General features: G+C 40.2%; 1 protein-coding gene and 1 non-coding gene across 2 annotated transcripts in view; one reads left to right on the top strand and one right to left on the bottom strand.

The window, feature by feature from the left end:
• Positions 1-11,155, bottom strand: part of znf407 (zinc finger protein 407) — a 320,280-nt gene extending 309,125 nt beyond the window's left edge. The window contains exons 1-2 of the mRNA XM_042347003.1: positions 9,463-11,155; positions 5,595-9,430 (exon numbers count right to left, since the gene is read on the bottom strand). Coding sequence (XP_042202937.1) covers positions 5,595-9,430; positions 9,463-11,108 — 5,482 coding nt within the window. The 5' untranslated portion in view covers positions 11,109-11,155. The remainder of the gene's footprint in view (positions 1-5,594; positions 9,431-9,462) is intronic.
• A 626-nt stretch (positions 11,156-11,781) lies between these two features.
• On the top strand, positions 11,782-11,853 carry trnaa-ugc. The gene has a single exon. It is a non-coding gene; the product is annotated as a tRNA-Ala (tRNA).
• Positions 11,854-20,975: the final 9,122 nt, after the last annotated feature.

Here is a 20,975-nt window from a genome sequence, read left to right as displayed (position 1 = left end):
AAGTCAATATCTGTGCTCATCAAGGTAAGGGATTAGTTCTGGGATATGTCCAGGTATCAAATGTCAGCATCAAATACTCCCAGATCAAGTACAGCACAGGTAAACCTCTCTCCACTCTGTTGGCCCATTTGTCTAATACTTGCACATTTAACATTTACATAGAACGATGACGAAGGAAATAAATTCTCTCAGCAACTGCAGTATTGTAATCAGCAAAATAAAAATGTATTAATCTGCCACTGTGGAGCCAGAGAAACATTAAGTGCCAGAATATTGGAACAACAAAAAGCACTTTTAACATAGTGGAGTACTAAATCAATTTCCCTCGTAATCTTTTTGTGCAACATTCCAGCTGCGATGAACTCGATCTCACCAGGTCTGCCAAGCTGTTACTTACAGACAGGGATCATCAAATATCTCCACAATGGTGCTGACTCTTAGTTTTCAATATGGGTTATCAAACCTAGTCGTTCCGTCCTCGATCTTTGAACCCAAATGTTTTCACCCCTTTATCAGTGCATCATATTTATATCTTTCAACATTCATCCAATGTTTTAAATTTGTTTTCAAATATCAAAAGTACGAAGATTATATATTATTTTTAAATTGATTTTAAGGTTCCCACAGTATACATAACATCATGCACAGTGGGAATGAAGGCACAGGGCATTATGGCTACTTTCTGTAACAGCAACAACAAACAAAACAAAAAGAAGGTGCAGCTAAAGTTGATGCTGCCAAACACTTTGAAAATAAAAATAATAAAAAAAATAATAATCGTTGCATTTGGTGTAGCATCTTTCACATTTGGAAGATGTCCCAAAGCACTTCATAAGATATGCTGTAAAGTGTATCTGACATGGAAGGCTCTATATCAATGCAATTTGTTGTAGCAGTACGTGTTTTCTTTTTAGCCCACTCAAACCGAAGAGTCAACAATTTCCAACAAAAGCAAGATATGGGACCATATAATGCTGGCATTATCGAAAGGACCATAGATAGATTTAAGGCAAGAAAAAGCAGACAATGACAACATAAAAATAAGAAAACTCCCAAATGAATTTTACTGTATAAGGAGAAAACAATAACTTGTATTTACATCACACCCTGTAAGAGGGTAGCGTCTTGGAGCACTTAAAATTGTGAGCCTTGACGCCAAGTTGGAAAGGGAGAGGAGGGGATAACTTCAAAGAGGATTCAGGTATGATTTGAATGCAAACAGAAAGGAGGACATAGGGGCTGAAAGCACGGCCACCAATTCTGGAGTCAAAGGGATGAGGATGTGCAGAAGACCCAAGACAAATGAGCAAAGGTGACAGGTAGATGAGTAGATAGGAACAGATGGGAGAGGTAGGCATGAGATAAGTATGAGCAGATAAACGCTCTGGGATGCTACCCTGTGTGAGGGTCGCTATATATATGCAAGTTGTTGTTGTTGTGTAAGGAAATACCAAGGTGTGAACAGATTTGAGAGTAAGTATCTTGAAATTGATCTATTTTGCAACATGGAGCCAGTAGAGCCTGGCAAGAACGGGCGTGATGAGGTGTGGAGCCTGGGACAGGTGAGGACACAGGCGGCAGAGTTTCTAATCATTTGGACCTTGTTAATAGTGGAGTTGGGAAGATGGTGAGGAGTGTATTGGAAAAAATAATCAAGGCAAGAAGTGACAAAATCATGAATGAGAGTTTCAGCAGCATTTGAAGACAGGGACGAAGGCAAGCGATGTGGCAGAGGTGGAGGAAGGTAGTCTTGGTCAGGGACTGGATGTGGGATAGAAAAGATAACTGGGGATCAAACCCGACACCAAAAAAGTCCTGTAGCTCAGTGGTTAGAGCACTCGCTTTGCAAGTGAGACCCGGGTTCGATTCCCGGCAGGGTGAAACCTTGGGCAAGTTTCCTTACTCCACATGCCTGATAATAATCCCTCAAAAAAAACAATAAATTGGTCATTTCAATCCACGACTGTTTGTGGGACATTGCTGTGCGCAATTGGCTGCCACATTTCGCTCACAAATATACAGTCAATTCACTTTACAGTCTATTCTGTGAAGCGCTTTGAGATGTCTAGAAGACGTGAAAAGTGCTATATCAAATGCAAGGATTATTATTATTAACTGATTTGGTCTGAGAGATAGGATGGGAAGATCAAGCAGTTCAGAATCAAAGGTTAGAAGAAGTTGACTGGAGCCAAATAGGATGCCTTCTGTTTTCTCCATTTTAGCTGCAAAACGTTGGCACTCATCCAAGATATCAGACAAGCAAGCAGTCAGAACATCAGTAGGACTGGGGTTGCAACTAGAAGAGGAAAATAGATTTAGGGATCATCAACTTACACGTGGAAGTTGACCCCCATGTCTGTGAATGATATCACTAAGAGGGAAATGAAAAAAAGGAGAGGCGACCAAAGGTGACTTTGTAGGGGGGTGGGTGGGGTGGTGTGGGTGGGGGAAGAGAAACCATTAGAGTAGAAATGGTTGCAGTGGGATAAGAAGGACTTCAACTGGGAGAGGGCAGTCCCACTGAGGTGATGAAGGAGGAGAGGTGGTCAAGGAGGATGGCATTTAAACTGTGTCAAAAGCAGAGAGATCCAGGAGGACAAAGAGTAGAGGGAGCCCTGGTCACAGAGATAGAAGCTGTCCTTTGTAACCTTGACAAGTGCTATCTCAGTTCTGGGCAGAAACCAGACTGGAGGAGCTCGAGAAGGAAATGGGAGGAAATGAAAACAAAACACTGCTAGTTGACAAAGACGACAATGCCAGGAATGAACTAGAGCATGGGACCAATATTCATCTGCCAAAATGCATCAATGGGCTGGCCAGACTTGGGATTCACCGGGCTTGAATTTTGCAAATTGGATTTTGCAATTAATACAATGATTCCAGTTTGCATTTATCACAAATTAGACCTAGTGTTGTATCAAAAGCTTTGATACATCTCAATGGCATGATAAGGCGCTATATCAAATGCAAGGATTATTATTGGGTAAAAAATTAAATATTCACAAACCACATTACTGTATTTGATAATATTGGATTATCGGTAAGATTCTCAAAACAGCATTCCGAAAAAAGTCTGGCGAGCAAACAGCAGCGAAAATGCTGGACATTTGCTTGTTGGCCTTTCATAAATTAGACAGTTTGGGATTCTTAATTTGCTCGCAATCTTGCAATCCAATACTTGCAATTCAATACTCCCTCCTCATCGGCCTTCCCAACTCTTCCCTTCACAAGCTGCAGATCATCTCGAGCACCAGGCTCCAAGACCCCATCACTCCCACCCTCGCCCAACCCAACTGGCTCCCCATTCCTCAGAGGATCGAATTCAAGATCCTTGTCCTCACTTTCAAGGCCATCCATGGCCTTGCCCCATCCTAGCTCTCTGTCCTGCTGACTCCCTACCAACCTGCCCGTTCCCTCCGTTCAGCGGGCTCTGGCCTGCTCCATGTCTCCCGCCCGACTCGCCCTACCATTGATGGCCGAGCTTTCAGCCTCTCTGCCCCAACACTCTGTAACTCCATCCCACAGTCCCTTCACCTCACTTCCTCCCTTGACTCCTTCAAGGCCGGTCTCAAGACCCTTCTCTTCAATCATGCCTTCAGTCGCCCTCCCACCTCTCTGCTTTCCCTCACTCCTACCCCACCCCTCCCCCAATGCTCAGGTCCTGACCCGACTGTCCAGCGCCTCGGGACATCCTCCCGACATGAAAGGCGCTCTATAAATGTAATTTTGTTGTTTGTTGCAAATTTAACCCCAATCGTGTATTATTCAGCAACATTCAATTTTATTTCTCTCAATATCTCCCTTCTCATAATCAAGTGGATGCAAACCTAAAATGACAGCTTTGGCTCTATAGAGGGGTGAAAGTCAATACTGTTCTGACTGGTCCTGGGAACTGCTAGCAATGCTGCAACTCTCACTCAAAGGTTGTAGTGTCATTTATGGGTAGTTACATCATTTCAGCTGTCACATTAACTTGATCTTGAATAGAATTAACACATATTGTCAAACAGAAAAAGTGAACTGCGTTCAACAATACTTAACCTGGCAGACATCTCCTAATGTTAAGTGTATCCACTGCAAACATATTTTGCATTTTAAGTTATAGAATAAATCTTAATGCATAAAGAATGATTAGCTATCAAAACACAAGGGAAATTAAGTGCTGAAAAGCCTACATCGATTATTTTAAATTATTGGTCCTAGAACATAATGCATCTTTTACTCTCTTCTGGATTTGGTATGCTTTTAGTGAGGTTTAACACATTTACAAGACTTATGGACCATAATTACAAGTAATAGACACATCAATTACAGGTAACATGCCTGAACCAGACAATTGCATAAAGATCTTCAACATATACACCGCTTGAGTTAGCTCTGCATCTTGTCAATAAACATCAAGTAATATAAAATGGTTAATCCTGGCCCTCTAAAATCTAAGACTTCTGAACTAGCTGCCAGAGAATAGGCCATTTGGCCCACTTCTTGTACATTCATTCTTTCAACACACCATCTAATTGTAATTTAAATAATGGTTTTTGCCTCTCTTGAGTAAAGATTATTTTTCTGATAACTATTCCAAATTTACTTTTTACTATTTTTCACTTGGTCCTAATTCCTTGTTTTGCTGGGGAAGTAAGAAGACAGGGATCAGTTTATTTATATTGTTTAATATTTTATATGTAGTTGTGCGCCAAACTGCCCCTCTGTACTACCTTCCTCCAGCAGCCTCCTTTGCTTCTCTATCGGGCATGTTGAAACTTGGTGTTCTACTTGAGCTGAGTTTCACATCCTACAACTAATTCATCTTCAATACCACCTTGTTCCACTGCCAAAATAATGTCCTCTTAAGCCCTTAACATACTCCGCCAATGGATCAATATTTCCAACGCTCTCCTTGTGAACCTCCCTATTTCACTCTCCAAGGACTTCAACTGATCCAGAACTTGCGTTCTCTCCTACATAAGGCTTCACTTGCCCATTATCCCCACCTCAATTGGCAACCAGGAAACCAGAATGCTATGTATCTGCACACTGACTATCAACATGTCCACTTAGTCACATTAGGTTGTGATGTGGAAGTGAACACAGGACTTTGATAAGAGGACTTTGTGAGGTACTTCACCTCTTTTATCATTATATAATACGGTCTTCTGACTGATTTACTGCTCCCCCATTTCTTCACCTTCACCGCCTTGTCCTCTGGAGCTCTCTTCCAAAAGCACTTCACCTTGTGCCCCTGTCCCTCTCTCATTAATTTCTAAAAACATATTCCCTTTAACGGTGCCTTTGGTCAATGTATTTAATTCTTATTTTCTTATTTGATGTGCAGCACAATGTTTATCAACTGCTTTGACAGCATGACTTCCTTTTACATGGAAGACATTGTATAATTGCAAATTGTTGTTGGATAACATTTAGGTTTACTGCTTTTCCTCCCCTTTTCCACCTGGGATCAGCTTTGATCCCAATGGAAGAGTATCTGTTTTTTTTACAGGGTAGAAATATTTAATTTTACATTCATTTAAGTCACCTATACTGAGAGAGAAACAAAAGAGATCTTCAAGTAAGTAACCTGAATGTACAATACATACCAGTGTGTGTGCGGATGTGAGCTAGAAAAGCCAGTGAATTGCTGCTCTTGCAGATCTTCCCACAGTGCTTGCAGACATTGCCTTGATTCTCTTGACGCTCTCGGTTGATTTGCTCTGTATCTTCCACAATGTACTTATTAACTTCCCTCAGCATTTCTTCATGCTTCTGCTTGATATGTACAAAGAGGTCCTGTTCAGAATCAAAGGGTGTGTTGCACTTCACACACTTGAAGGTGGCACCACCTTCTGGTAACTCTTCTATGCTCTCTTGCTCCATTCTTTGGTGGCCTATACTAGCCAGGTGCTGATGTAAGTTACTTTCGGTGTAAAATGACTTCCCGCACAACAAACAGTGAAAATGCTTCTCCTCTGAAGGATGCTTCATGGCAATATGAACATTTAACCCACTTACACCGTCAGCTAAGAACCCACAATCCTCACAGCGTATTCGTTTTGAGTCCTGACACAAAGCTCCTTCGTTTCTCTTCTTTTTCACGGTCTGTGAAGAATCAGTCTTGTACACGGCAACTGCCCACTCATTGGATGTGATGGGCTCATTTCCCTGGCTATCTTCACTATTGTCTGTACAATCTGATTTTTCATTCCACGAACTGTTCTTTAATCTTATGATAGAGGCATCAAACTCAAAATATTTTTGCAAACCCTTGCTCTGGAATTCAGACCTTGCAAGGCCATCACTCATGCTCTCAGCAACTTCCAAAGCATTACTTTCCATTTCCTGGTTTCCTGCTTCAGCTTTGTTTTGTTCATCTAAAAGAGCCTGATTGTCTTCAAAAACAGTTTGCTGATCACTATTAATCGGTTCAGATATCTTTGCTTCAGCTGTCTCCATGATGTCTTCATCGTTACTATCCCCATGTTGTGCAGGGTTATCTTGCAAGTGACTGGAACTCTTCTTCAATGGCTCCAGGCTTGTGGTTTTCCGATGTTCTTGCTGAGCACCATCACCTTTGGAGAGGGTTGAAATCTCCACTATTATTTCTTGGACTTGTTCGGCATTACTCTCTTTTGAGACTCCTGAATATTCTGTTTGCATTTCGTGGTTCTGTTCTGCCGTATCACTGTCATCTGGCCTATCGTCTTTTGCCTTGACTACCTCTCTTGAAGTGCTATCTATCTCGATGCTGCTTCCCTTTGCCATCTCTTCTGGTTGGATAACATTTTGTTCAGACTCATCGTGCTTTTCCTCTGCTGCTTGGGAGCCTTGTTGAAAATTATTCTCTGTCTGGGATTCTTCAGCATCTGCATTAATCGTTTGATCATTCTCAACACTGTTTTTTTGTGACGTCAATAGTTCTCCACAACACCCACCAGAATCATTCTCTGCAGGTGCCTCAACCTCAGAATTTAATTTTTCTGCTTCTGGTGTCACAAGATTCTCTGATACAGGATTCAACTCTTCAGCTGAATTCAATGAGTTTAAAGACATTTGCATATGTGCACTGTCAGCTTCTGGTAGTCCAACCTCAACTTCAGAGGAATGTTCTGAATTCTGCATTGTTAACCGAGTCTCAATATTTGTCTCACCTTCTTTAGTCATTTCATTTTGTAAAGAATTCTCTCTCCTGCCTACTGTTGGTGTTTGAGGATCACTGGCTCCTTCAGATATTTTTTCTTCTGTATGAAATTCGTGTACATCTTGAGTAACTTCTGAAACCATCTCCTCCTGATCCCAGCTCCCTTTGTCTTGAAATTCATCACTACTTTGTTTTGGATTTGTATTCTGTGACAAATCTGTCACAGTTACGCTCGTCTCACATACATCATAATGTTCCTTTTCCTGATTTAGTTTGAGGTAGGACTGACTTTTAAGCTTATGTTTCTCAGTGAATGCATGTCTCATCATTTCACGCCGAGTGACAGCATAGTAATCACATGCCATACAGTAGAAGTCAAAATCTTTAGTGTGCTTTCGTTTGACGTGCAACTCCAGAGTAGCGAGGGAGTAAGCAACAAACCCACAGTACTCACAGGTAGTTGCCTGGTTTCCTTTGAATTTCTTAGATTGTGATGAACTGTCATCTTGTGCTGGGGTATCGTGGTCTGTACCAACATCTACCATATCTTTTGGATTTTCCATTTTCTGCTGTTCCTTTGCTGAAATGACACTAACTAAATTTACTTCAGTGCAATTATCGTTGTTCTCAGTCAGTTTCTTAACATCAGAAGACTCTGGTTCCAAAACCTTGGTGCTGTCATCAACACATTCAGCCGAAGAAGAAGGAACATTGCTAGTCTCAACTACATCTGAATTTCCTTTATCAGTAGCTACAGCAGATTTCCTGCACACTTCAGCAGCCTTGGTGACATCAGCTCGACTTTTGTGCTTCTTAGTGTTGCAGTGACGATCCATATCTCCTTTGGTTACAGTGTAGTAGTTGCATGCCTTACAAAAGTAACTGTATTGATGGCTATGCTTCCGCCTTATATGAATGTTCAGATTTGTAATACTGGAAGCCAGTAACCCACAATAAGAACATGTTCTAGAAATATTCCCTTTGGGGCGGCCTCTCTTAACATTATCTGACGACTGAGCATCACTATCTTTTTGAAGATCGTCTGAGTTGTTTGAGTCACCTTCCGATATTTCCCACGTTACAACAAATTCTTCTTTGGATTTCGATGGCTTCAGTACTTGAACACAGCCTTTGTCTATTTCAGTACTGACGTTTTCTGAAGCCCCAGGAGTTTCCATACTATTCTTAACATCCCGAACACCTACAGATACTTCCTCAACACACTCCTCCACTGATGGCCCAAGGTTTTTCTTCTTAGCATTTTCAATATGCCTGCTTCGTTTAATATGCTTTTCCATGGCTTCCTTGGTAATAGTGTAGAGACTACAGACTTTACAAAGAAAGTGATATTCTTGTGCATGTCTAAGTTTTATATGTCTCATAAGAACTGTGGATGATCTAGCTTTATAAAAGCAGTTCTTGCACTGAAATTGTGGTCTACTGTGTGCTGAACGCCTTAATATATTTCCCGCAACTACTCTTGCTATAGAAAGTCTCTGAGGATCTTTTAATAAAGAGCTTTCTTTTGCTTCAGTAGGTTCTTCTTGCTTTCCATCTGATGAAGGGACTTTATTAAGTTCTGGTCCTAGCAGTGGTTTGTCAGCTTGCTGAACTACAGCATCTGTTCTCTGTGATAGTATGAGGCTTGTATGCTGCTCAGTGCCTTCATGGTTCACTAAATCTTCCTCTGAAACAAAGTACAGTTTACATGATAGACAGTAAAAAGCCATATTGTGTTCCTGGTTCATGTGTTTCTTAAGACTCTCTTCATCTGAGGTCACAAAGGAACAGATTCGACAGTTAATCCTGGAGAAATTAATCTGATGTCTGTTACTTTGACAGTGTTTTTCAAAGTCACCTTTTGTTACACAGGCATAGCCACAAGGTTGGCAGTGAAACTCCATTTCTTTTGTGTGACGTCTCTTGATATGTACCTCCAAGCCCTTTCTGTTCTGAAACAAATGACCACAGTAGGAGCAGGTGCGGAGGGCTTTCCGATCAGCAGGGCTTAGTTTTGATTCAGGGTTTTCAACATTGGATGTTTTAATAACAACCGAATTGACATCCGAGAGTGATTCAAGATTTCCATCCTGCAATGTTAATTCAGTTGGATTTTCAGCAACTGGTGACACAAGAGGAACATCTGACATGAGTGTTAACTGCCCTTCTTGATTTCCATCTGGGCAACGTTTATCAGAAACAGTTACATTCTCTAAATTTGCATCATTTGAAGTTGATGGTTTTTCATCAATACTTTTACGGCTTTGACTCTCGGGTTTAGCTTCATGCTGGTCTCTTCTTTTGAAGGAAATTATACTGTCTAGTTTTGCACCAGTATTCTTTCTTCTAGGAGGCCTGCCTCTGCTTCTACCTCGCTGAACTCGAGGAAGAGCTTCTTCCTGTCAGAAAGGCCACCTCTACTTCGGCCAACAGTATCTGCAGTCAACCAGTTACCTCTTATTTTGAGGTTTCTTTGAGCTCTTTGGTTCCCTGGTTCTTCCTTGGAAAATCTATCCTTACTTCTTGTACAAACACTTTGAGAATTGTTCTTGAGAGGTAAGCTGCACTTAAGAGGTATGCCACGCCCTCTTAGGCTGACAATATTAACCTTATTCAGCTGCCTTGATCTTGGATCACTGACCGGGGCTTGGGATAGATCACCTTGTATCTTTCCTCTTCTTAAAGCTCTTCTCGTAGATGGCCTTCCAACATTGTGATCATTACATTTTGGATCTTCCTTTACTGCCAGTAACTTCTTGCTGGTTGAAATTGCCGTTGATCGACCAGTATTCCTAGATTTCTTCAATAATTTGGCATTTTTCACATCCTTGATAAACTGGGCAGAGCTTTGGCTCCTTGTTCTTCTCAAATTTGTAGGTTTGTCACCCAAACTCAGTTTATCATTACTCATCCGTTTTGAATTGTGCACTTTTGCATCTAACTTACAAGGTGGCTTTTTTTGGGATAATAAATGTATGTATCCTCCCCGAGCTGCAAGATTTTTTCGACGAAGGTGAGTTTTACCACGACAGTGGGTTTTCAGCAGGTTTTCATCAAAACACTTGTAGCCACAGAGGTCACAACTATACTTTCTTTCTTCCACATGGATGTGCTTGAGATGTGCATGCAAGGATGCCGCACTTTCTGCCTTGTATTTGCATTGAGGACAAATGTGGGCTTTAGAGCGCCTTGAATGATTCTCTTTAATGTGCTTATCCAAGTCATAACGAGAAGGGGTTAAATGACCACAGAGCCTACAATTAAACCCTTCTTTTGTACTTCCAATTTTACTTTCACTTATAATTTGGCTTTTATGAAGAACTGAAGAAATATGCTTGCTATAGTCATACTTTGAGTGGCTCGTATAGTTGCAATTATCACAAATAAAGACATTTTCACTGAAATGACGTCGCTTTGTGTGAATTTTTAATGCAGTCTTCGTTTTAGCCATGAAATTACAAGTGGGGCAAAGGTGAGTTGTCCCATCTTCAACAATACTCTTAGGCGTATTCATATCATCTCCAGTTTGTCCTTCCATCTGTGCATCATCACTCTCCACACATGTCACCTCTTCTTGTTGCTGTTCTTTATCCCCTGGTAAAGCAGAAATTCCAGTTTCTGCACAGTTTCCACCATCTTGAGATTCTGACTGCAAAGTCTCACATTTCTGTCTTTTAGCTGGAGGATCTTCATTACATTGCTGTTTCCCACAATCTAGAGCACTTTCAATTGCATTGTCCGATCGAGCCTTTATTTCTAAGGTGCCACTTACATTTAGGTCCTTAGTCTTTCCCTTTCCTGGTTCAGATCTTCTTTTTCGTTTGGAGTGGGTGATCTTATTGGTTTTGTCCATCTGCTCATCTTCTGGCAATCCTGGGATTGCAAGAGTAACTTGAGCTTTCTCACTTTGTTCTCTATGGGCTGGCAACTGAATTAAGTCACATTCAGCACTTTGAGATACTTTGCTTAAATCCATTCTTGAAGTTCTAGCTCAAGGAATTTCATGTTGTTGCTCGGTATTAGCTGTGAAGCAGATCTGTGTTTACAGATCTCGGCATCTACTCTCTGAAAGTAACGGTAAGAAAATATTCAATAAAGGTATTTTAATCATATATAAATATTACACAATGAACAGGGCATAATTAATCTACAAAAAATTGATGGTAGCAAATTTAATAGATTGTTTTGGGAGGCGCAGTTATAATGTACCACAATGATATTTCCACCACCCCACCTCTTTTCCAGGAAAGCTGTACAGTTTTAGCTGGTTAAATTGTAACAGTACTTTAGGGTCTCCAAGCCTTGGCACTCATCATCCTGTGCTTAATACCCTATTTAAGTAAGTATGCCTCCAAGGAAAGGGTACTTATTCCATTCCAGACATAGGGAAATGTCCATGTGTCACTGACATCTAAATGCGGAATTCTGTCTGTTTTGGATATTTTTAGGCATAGTGCTTGGTTTCTACATGAGTCAGACACGCACCTGACCATCAAATATATATTCGAAGGCAATATCTAGGGTTTCTACAAGCCAGAAGAGTTACTCACTCAGAATATCAAACAATTTAATTTTCTGAAGTAAAATGATCTCCATTTTCAAAGACAAATATGATATATAGAAAAGCAACAACTGAGCAATGAAAATTGAGTCCTGTAGCTCAGTGGTTAGAGCACTCGCTTTGCAAGCGAGAGACCTGGGTTCAATTCCCGGCAGGGCGAAACCTTGGGCAAGTTTCCTTACTCCACACACCTGATAATAATCCCTCAAAAAACAAAACAATAATAAATTGGTCATTTCAATCCACGACTGTTTGTGGGACACTGTTGTGCGCAATTGGCTGCCGCATTTCGCCCACAAATATACAGTCAATTCACTTTACAGTTTATTCTGTGAAGCGCTTTGGGACGTCTGGAAGACATGAAAAGCGCTATATCAAATGCAAGGATTATTATATATATTATAAATACATGTAGTATACAAAGCTCACCAACTTTGTACTGAATGGTGGGTGGACTGAGTGAAATTTTGCAGGTACACCATACTAACTCTAAGACAATCTGCATTTTACTCTAAAATATCCACTTTCTACACATGGAGTCCTGTAGCTCAGTGGTTAGAGCACTCACCTCGCAAGTGAGAGACCTGAGTTCGATTTCCTTTTGCAACAAGCCTGTTTACCTAGCAGTAAGAAGGAACCCGGTTACTAACTGCTTTTCTGGGGGTAATAATTCCTTCAAAAAAAATATAAAAAATAAATTGGTCACTCAAACCACAACTGTTTGTGGGTCACTGCTGTGCGCAATTGGCTGCTGCGTTTTGCCCACAAAATATAATCAATTCACTTTACAGTATATTCTGTGAAGCTCTTTAAGACGTCTCGTGATAAGGCGCTATATCAAATGCAAGGATTTTTACAAATAGATGTTCTTTTACAAATAGATTGTAATGTTTGGCAACATCATTACCAAATTAGCTGGCAGATGACACAAATAAGCAAATAATTACTGAAGGGTACTGAAATAAATTTTTAATATTGCAATGTAAAAACAAATTACCATTCCTGTGCAATTGAAACGCTATTTTTCTGAGTCATTGGTTCAGGATAGTATGTACTGAAATTACTGGCGCCAAACTAAAGAAAGATTTTGCTTTTGTACTGTGCAGCGCTTTGGGACATTTTCACGACTTGAAAGGCGCTCTACAAATGTAATGTTGTTGTTGTTGTTGTCTAGGCAATTTTTTTTATATTGTCCTCTCCGAAATCTTTCCTCATAACTTTTCTCTAGTTTTCAACCACTTCATATTCCATATCTTAGAGGTTCCTTCTTATTCAGTTTGTCCTTTAACTCTATTATCTTAATGCTTCTGTTTTTCTTAAATTACTTGTAAGCTACTACTTTTTAACCTCCTCTTCTCCATTCCTCTTTCTCACAGCTACAACATAAAATTGCCTATTAGATATATGTGGCTAAAACAGATTACTCAAACAATTGTAAAAATAATTATGAACAAAATTAAATGATATTCAAGTTTAGGAAAGTCAGGTTCATTTTAGGACCTTGATTTGCCAGTTCACACCATTCACCCTTGCTCTTTAGATTGGGCTCTGCCTCTGAAGGCAAGGTGAAGTACAAATGTCAGGATAATTGGGCAACCCTCACCCTCTGGAAAATTGATTTTTGTAGTGAAATTTTAAAGACCTTCGTAATGAATTGTTCGAAGCAGACAGGTACCATCTAATGGTGATTAAAGCAATGCAGCCAATAAATGAGCTTGAATCATAACCTCAAGGTGTCCTTGAGAATCCAGGAGCAGAAGGATTTAGGGAACTCAACTGGAGAGATTCCTCAAAGGGTGCAGAGGTCACACCTGGTAAGATAAAATGAAAAGGTATTTGGATCCTCAAGCATTATATAAAAAATACAATAATCCTTTTGTAATAATTTTTTAAATCAAAAAGCTGTCAATCCACTATGTGCGTCTGTGTAAAAAATAACTAGCAGTCAACAGTGAGGGCTCCAGGACGTCTGGAAGGCAGCTGAAGATATATTGTCTTCAAAACTGTTCAAACTCAATTTTATATTTGTCAGTCGCATGACTGACACATGCGGAAACCCATCACCACGCTCAAGAGTATCTAAACCAAACTGAGAATTCCATACAATCCACACACATGGGAGATTCCAGGGATAGATTGCTGGATGGAACGCACACTCTTCCCTGGAGGGAAATGTCCTACTTACCTAATTCCGGAAAGTAATAGGCGCAGGTTGGCAAGAGCCAAATCTTGGGGACCCGAGAGTGTGTGTTGGGTTACTGCTGGAGTCTAATCAGCTAAAACCGCATAGTTTGCCATTAATATTGCTGTCTGGCAAGCTTTCCCACTGCTTGTCCAGCTAGGACTATCTTACCCATTAGGGCTTTGGTTTGCAGGGCGAAACCTTGGGCAAGTTTCCTTACTCCACACGCCTAATAATAATCCCTCCAAAACCAAAAACAATAATTAAATTGGTCATTTTCAATCTACGACTGTTTGTGGGACATTGCTGTGCGCAATTGGCTGCCGCGTTCGCCCACAAATATACAGTCAATTCACTTTAGTGTGTTCTGTGAAGCGCTTTGGGACGTCCTCCTGACGTGAAAAGCGCTATATCAAATGCAAGGATTATTATTATTATTATTATTATTATTAATGTTTGCTGAGTGGAAAGAGTCCCTGCTCTCAGTGACTGATCTGCCCTTCCAAGTCCTGCCAATGAACCAATCATACTACTCCACAGAGGACCTTGGTTTAACATCTCCGTTAAACACCTCCGACAATGTAGCATTATGTTGGAGTGTTTAGAACTCTGCATCCTTTCCCATACTGAGCTCCATCCTCACCTGACTACAACAGCATGCTCTTCTCCATCAAATAAACTTTAAAATTCTTATCCTCATCTTCAAATGCCTTCACAACCTTGCTTCACCCTATCTCTGTGATCTCCTGCAACCCCATTGCCCCAGCTATTCCAATCAGTGAGTTCTAGCTCACTTTTGGCTTGACTCCTAGCCAACCATCAGGTCGGGGTGGGGGGGACGGTGCACAGTGGAGGGCAGAAGTCTCGCCCTCTAGAAATCGCTTCCAAAATTCTTCAGACTTGCCCTCACGCTCTCTGCTTTCAAAACCTGTCTTAAGACCCATCCATCTCCCTGCACTTTCAACCCCCCCACCCACTCACCCTCCCATCTCCTAGCTTGGGCTTCCACTCAAACATTTGAAAAACGCCTTGAGAAAGCAAGTATATATGTGCAAATTGTTGTTGTGGTCATTATACTTCTTATCAGCTATTTATCTGCAGAGATAACAGAAAATGTGGTTACAACTGATGTTTCAGTGACTAAAAATGATCAAGGGCAGGCACAGAAACAGCGAGCATGGCTAGATACAGTACAATCACTCGCAGTAAGTATAGGGCTTAAAAACTAGTACACAGTATTTTTGGAAGAATTACAATTTTTTGTGTTCTCCAGGCTATGAGGCCAAACAACAGCAAAGAAAAGCTTCTCATAAACACAGCAGAAAACGAACTAAAACAAAAAGCTGCCTTGTAGGCATTCTTATATAATGCATGAAGGGGTCATGTGGTATTCCGCCCAAAATCTCTTTAAAAACTCACAGTGAGTCGCCAAACTAGCCATTGTACACATAATATAATCAGCAATGTTAATACCATCAAGTATCAAACCAAAGTGAATTTTAATATGGCGGTAGAGGATAGCTGAAGCGGGAAGAGGAGGAGAAATCCTGGCTGATTTTAGCCATCCCAACCCTGGAAAGACTGGGCCAAATAGCTTCCTCACCCCCCACCCATGTAGTCATGGTTAGATAAGCAAATTCAGCACAGACCAGGATTTAAACCAGCAAACTCCCTAAGCTACAGCTGTATCCACCACACTATGGGGACTGCCCTGGTTAATATTTTTAACAACCAGCTCAAAAAGCACTGGATTTAATACCTCAGGATAGGAGAATAGCAAATGTTATGGTGCTTTTTAAACACAGAAGAGAGCCATGAACTTGGAACATGAACAGTGAGTCTAAGAACTGCAGAAAAGTGCTCAACATTATATTATATGTATAGGATCAATTATTAATGAGGGCTTTCTAATGAAAATGTGTACAGTAAACTTTTAGATAGGCACGAAGAGTGTCATGTCAAGAAATCTCTCAATGATCCCCAAATTATAGTACTTAAGTTATTTTTCTTGAATCGATGGTGATGCAGACAAACATCAAAAGTGAAGCCTTCTACAGATAGGCAACAAGGCAGTCAATACAACGCACATAGCCACTCAGAAAGTTGAGACTAACACAATTACACATTGAGTTTAATGCAAGTAAGACTTTCCATAATTAAAATAATGGATATAGTACGTCCAGCTTCTGGGCTTTCTCCTATTCATTTCATCCAGGCCATCTCACTGAGAACGGAGAAACCATAGAGCAAAAGTAAAAGGATGTCATGGTATGTCAACCTCCCCAAGTTGTTCTGGCTGTCATCCTGAGCACCAAGAGGGCACTTAGCCAAGTGAATGTCAGGGAATGTCAAAGTCCCAAAGTTGTCCTGACTGTCACTCTAAGCAACAAGAGACCACTCAGCTAAGGTGGAAGGATGTCATGGGATGTCAACCTTCCCAAGTGAACCTTGTCTGATGCACAGGTTATTCCAAAGTTTAATGCAGGTTTCTATCAATGAATGATTGATGTCTTTTGTAGCATTCAAGTTAGACAGACACCAGAGACAAGTAAAAGAAGTCTTGCTGAAACTGTCGCACAACAAGCTGGCAGAGACGATAAATGCCTAAGGGAATATAGCGTGTCAGCCTGGCTCAGTGGTAGCATTCTTGCCTCCGAATCAGAGAGTTGTGGATTCAAACACCATGTCGAGACTTGAACTTACTTAGATTAGTCTGATATTCCAATGCAGTGTTGGGGGGAAGGAGTTTTGTATTGAATTCTGTCGTCTGTTCGGATAAACGTTTAAGATCCCACTATTTAAAAAGAGAAGGGAGTTTCTCCCGGAGTCCAGGCCAACAATCCCCCAAGTAAAATTGGTCATTCATTTCTTGGCTGCCTAGTTCACCTATAAATACACAATCACTCCACTTTGAGCAGCTCTGAGACATTCTCCCGACATGAAAAGTGCTATACCAAATGCAAGGATTATAGGATTAAGGGTTATAACATTAAAGGGCTCAAGGAAAGGAAATGAGATTGGAGTGCAGCATTCAAGAGGGGGAGTGAGCACCATCTGAAATGGTGGGCCAAGTGGCCTCCTTCAGTGTTGTAAACTCTCCATGATTATATGACATGTTATAAATGCTGATCTAAAGAGCATGGAGGTTAGAAGAAGTAGTCATCACTTGGATTTATGCCCCTTTACATATCTGGCAACAAAACGATAGAGGGGAAGTCTGATTTATGCTTCTTGCTCATCGCATTAGTTGAAGCTGTTAAAAACAAAGACCTCATTTCAAAGTCGTACACAAATCTTGAGTTCAAATCAGAATTTCATTAATTTAATTTTCTTGAAGAGCTGGAGCTCGTTAACATTGTTAAAAAAAGGTCTTTCTAAAGATCCCATGTATTTTATAGAAGCAATTTAGAAGAGACACAATTGGTTCCACCCGATTTTAATTATATTGCAGTGATATGAGTCAAAGTGTTACTGACATCTTAGCTTCACAATTCACACCCCAATTTATACCTGAACTGATAGTCTAGTTTGGTCACACCATTCCAGCATTCCACTACACTGTCGAAGGTGCCATCTTTTGGATGTGATGTTAAACCAAGAACAGCTTTCAGGTGGTTGGTAAACATCTCAGAACACTATTTCAAAGAGTTAGTAGTTACCCATTTATCTCAGTTATTTATGGGACCTTTCTGTTGCTAATGGCTGCTGTGTATGCTTTCAGAAACAGTAACTACACTTTGAGATGTTTGGGCATGAAAATGAAAATGAAAGCATAGCACTTTGAAGTTTCAGAATACATGAGATAAAGTTTCAAATGTAAATGGAAGGTTAAGTCTCTCAGTGGATTACAGCAAATTAGCTAGATGAATTGAAAAATTGCATTGCAATAAAAAGTACAGTAAAATGTCCTGTCTGAGGCACACTGACTGGCAGAGGTCCACAGAGAAATATTCCACCCTCTCCCGTTAACACTTCATAAACGACTTGGAATGTATTTATTGTAACATTACAACATTTGCTGATCCTCAGCCAAAATTATTAAAAATAAATTGTTCAAAATTTATGGGAGAGGAATGGAATTCAAAGAGATCTAGACAAATTTAGTAAATGGGCTAAGGAATAGCAGACTTTGGAATGCAGATCAAAGCAACATAATGCACATTGGAACATGATGCAGTAGACAACTGCAGTATACAAAGGAAGAGTGTTGTTAAAACAGTGGAAAACAAACAGGATTTGGATACTACTATTGCTCATTCATTGAGAGATTCCAGTGAAGCTGTTATTACATATTCTGTAGAACCTACCTAAAGCAGTTGTTGCCATGTTAATATGCCATGTCAGCACTTTGGGACTTCCTCCCAACATGAAAAGCGGTATACAAATGTAATTTGTTGTTGTTATAATAAAATGAAATAAATATCTGGTTCTGATCATAACTGGAGATTATACAGATGCATAAAGATTGAGATGACCAACAGCTGCATACAATATATTGATCCTCGCCCTTCCCTCTTTGACTGCCTATACTTTCGACCATTTTTCCCCTCCTTGGTCTCCTTCCCCAGCTTGGGTGGAACCTTAAATTGTCCAGCATTTTGGGATGTGAAAGGCACATATAAGTGCAAATTTGTGTTGTATTGATCCTATGTTGCTAGTGCAGTAGTGAATCTTACCTATGGAGGGGCAGAAGTCCAGAATTTGCATTAATGAAGGATTGATGGAAATGAGGATGGATGAATACTCAAAAGCTTTGCGATGATAACTGTCTCAAAGACGTGATAAGGCGCTATATCAAATGCGAGGATTGTTATTATTGAGGTCAAAGATTATTGACATAGTACTTTCTATCAAGAGTTCAAATGAGAGTAGTCCATAATATGACTTGTTGTACAAAGTAAATGGGGAAAGCGGGTTTGATGGGCAAAAAAACCTTTTCACGTACCATGCTTTCTTATATTCTCAGTTGTTTTTGACAAAGTAGTTTTAAACAGAAGAGAGAGATTCTGAAAGAATGATTTACATGACGTAATTATTTAGCAGAAGTCAGATATGCTCACATTGATTATTAATTCCTATGAATCACAAAGAACAGCAAGTGAAAGGCTGCGTGTATGAAAAATTACCATGAAATCATCAGGAAGGTGCTAATCTTTACCTTTGAAAAAGATTACTCTGAAGGGAGCATGTATTTTTTATATATACATATTTCAGCGTTTCCACTCCCGACCCTGATGGAAGCACAAGTCTGTGAGCATGAGATAAGGACTGGCTTGATCTCAACCACGATATTCTCTCCACCACCAATGTTAAATGAGTAAGTGAACCTCTCTCTCCAGATTTGCTTGTGGAGAATGACCACTGGTGCAAAATCACTACCGATGGAAGAACCTAGCACAAAAAATATACCCTCCTTTAAGGAAGGTAAATGATCTTCTGCACAACAACAACAAATTGCATTTATATAGTGCCTTTCACACCTGGAGAACTGATTGCAGCACAAACCCGTTTCAATTCTTCAACTGAACACCAACATTAATTGGTTTAGGAATCGATCATATTTATTGCCTCTCAAGAGGTAGTTTTGTACCTTTAAATTTAGATCCAGAAATAAAGAGAAACTGGATGGTGACAAAATCTGCAAATTAGGGTTTGCCTTCCAGAGACTAGGGAATGAAGTGTCAAATCCAACAAATGAATAATGATGCTATGCTAATCAAATAAAGTGTTGCTGCAACCTAGCCGAAACATAAATATAACAGTTTATTATTGGCTTTAGATTACAGATTTGTGTTTGGTAATTTAGAAAAAAAAACATTAATGTCTATTATAAAAACAGTAGTCGCTGGGAATACTCAGCAGGTCTGGTAGCATCTATGAAGAGAGGAAAGCGAGTTAACGCTTCAGCTCAATGACTTTTCATCAGATCTGAAACGTTAACTCGCTTTCCTCTCGTCATAGATGTCCCCTGACCTGCTGAGTGTTACCAGCGTTTGGTTTTATTTCAGATTTCCAACATCTGTAGTATTTTGCCTTTTGGTTAGTCTCTATTGTTGTTCATGATTTTTCCTAACACTATTTTGTCTGAACAGCACAATAAACAAATTTCCAAGGGTTAGTGAAACGTGTGTCAATCATTCTCAGACAAAGTCTTTCATATTCTGACTATGTTGATGTTACTGACGTTAATACAGGACTGTAATTCTAATAGTTGGATGGAATAAACATTAGACCTTGAATAAGGGAGAAGAGAGGTGAACAACACAGTTGAAGAGGTCGTTTTTTGGTGGGACAGATTATGTGCAGCTGAATAGAGCCGAATAGAGCGATAGGTGATAAGGAGTCAGAGTGAGATCCTTGAAGGGAGACAGTGGAGCCTGGCAAGAACTGGGTGATGGGCATGCAGAGATTGGTGCGGGTGATGTAAGTGACAAGAGTTTTGAGTTAGCTGGAGCTTATGGATGTTGGTACTACGGAGACCATTAAGGAGTGTGTTTGAAAAGTCTAGGGTGGTCAACGTGGCAAAGGTGAATGAAAGTGGGCTTGATCAAGGACCAAAAGTGAGGAAGAGGATTGAGGAATGAAATGGCCACCAAAGTTGTGCACTGGTTCGATGAGTTTGAGATAGAGGCCAGGAAGTTGAAGGAGGTCAGCTGGGTATTCTCCTTTAAACAAACAGTACAATAACAACAACAACTTGCATTTATATAGCGCCCTTCTCACAAGTAGTGTCTTGGAGCACTTGGTAAGGAATTATAATTGCATTTTTAATCCTTGCATTTGATGTAGCGCCTTATCATGTCTTCCAGATGTCTCAAAGTGCTTCATAGAATATACTGTAAAGTGAATTAACTGTATATTTTGTATATTTTGATCATGCCTTCAGTCACCCTCCCACCTCTCTGCCTTCCCTCACGCTTCCCCATGCTCAGGTCCTGACCCCTGACTGTCCAGCACTCTGGGATGTCCTCCCGACGTAAAAGGCGCTCTATAAATATAATTTTGTTGTTGATTTGGTTGTGAAACTCGGCACCAATTGCGCACAACAGTGTCCCACAAAAAGTCATGGATTGAGTGACCAATTTATTATTATTTTTGAA

Source organism: Callorhinchus milii, unplaced genomic scaffold, assembly GCF_018977255.1.
Source record: "Callorhinchus milii isolate IMCB2004 unplaced genomic scaffold, IMCB_Cmil_1.0 Scaffold2, whole genome shotgun sequence".
Classification (NCBI taxonomy): domain Eukaryota; kingdom Metazoa; phylum Chordata; class Chondrichthyes; order Chimaeriformes; family Callorhinchidae; genus Callorhinchus; species Callorhinchus milii.
The sequence above is the reverse complement of the archived record's forward strand: the minus strand, read 5'-3'. Positions and strand labels throughout refer to the sequence as shown.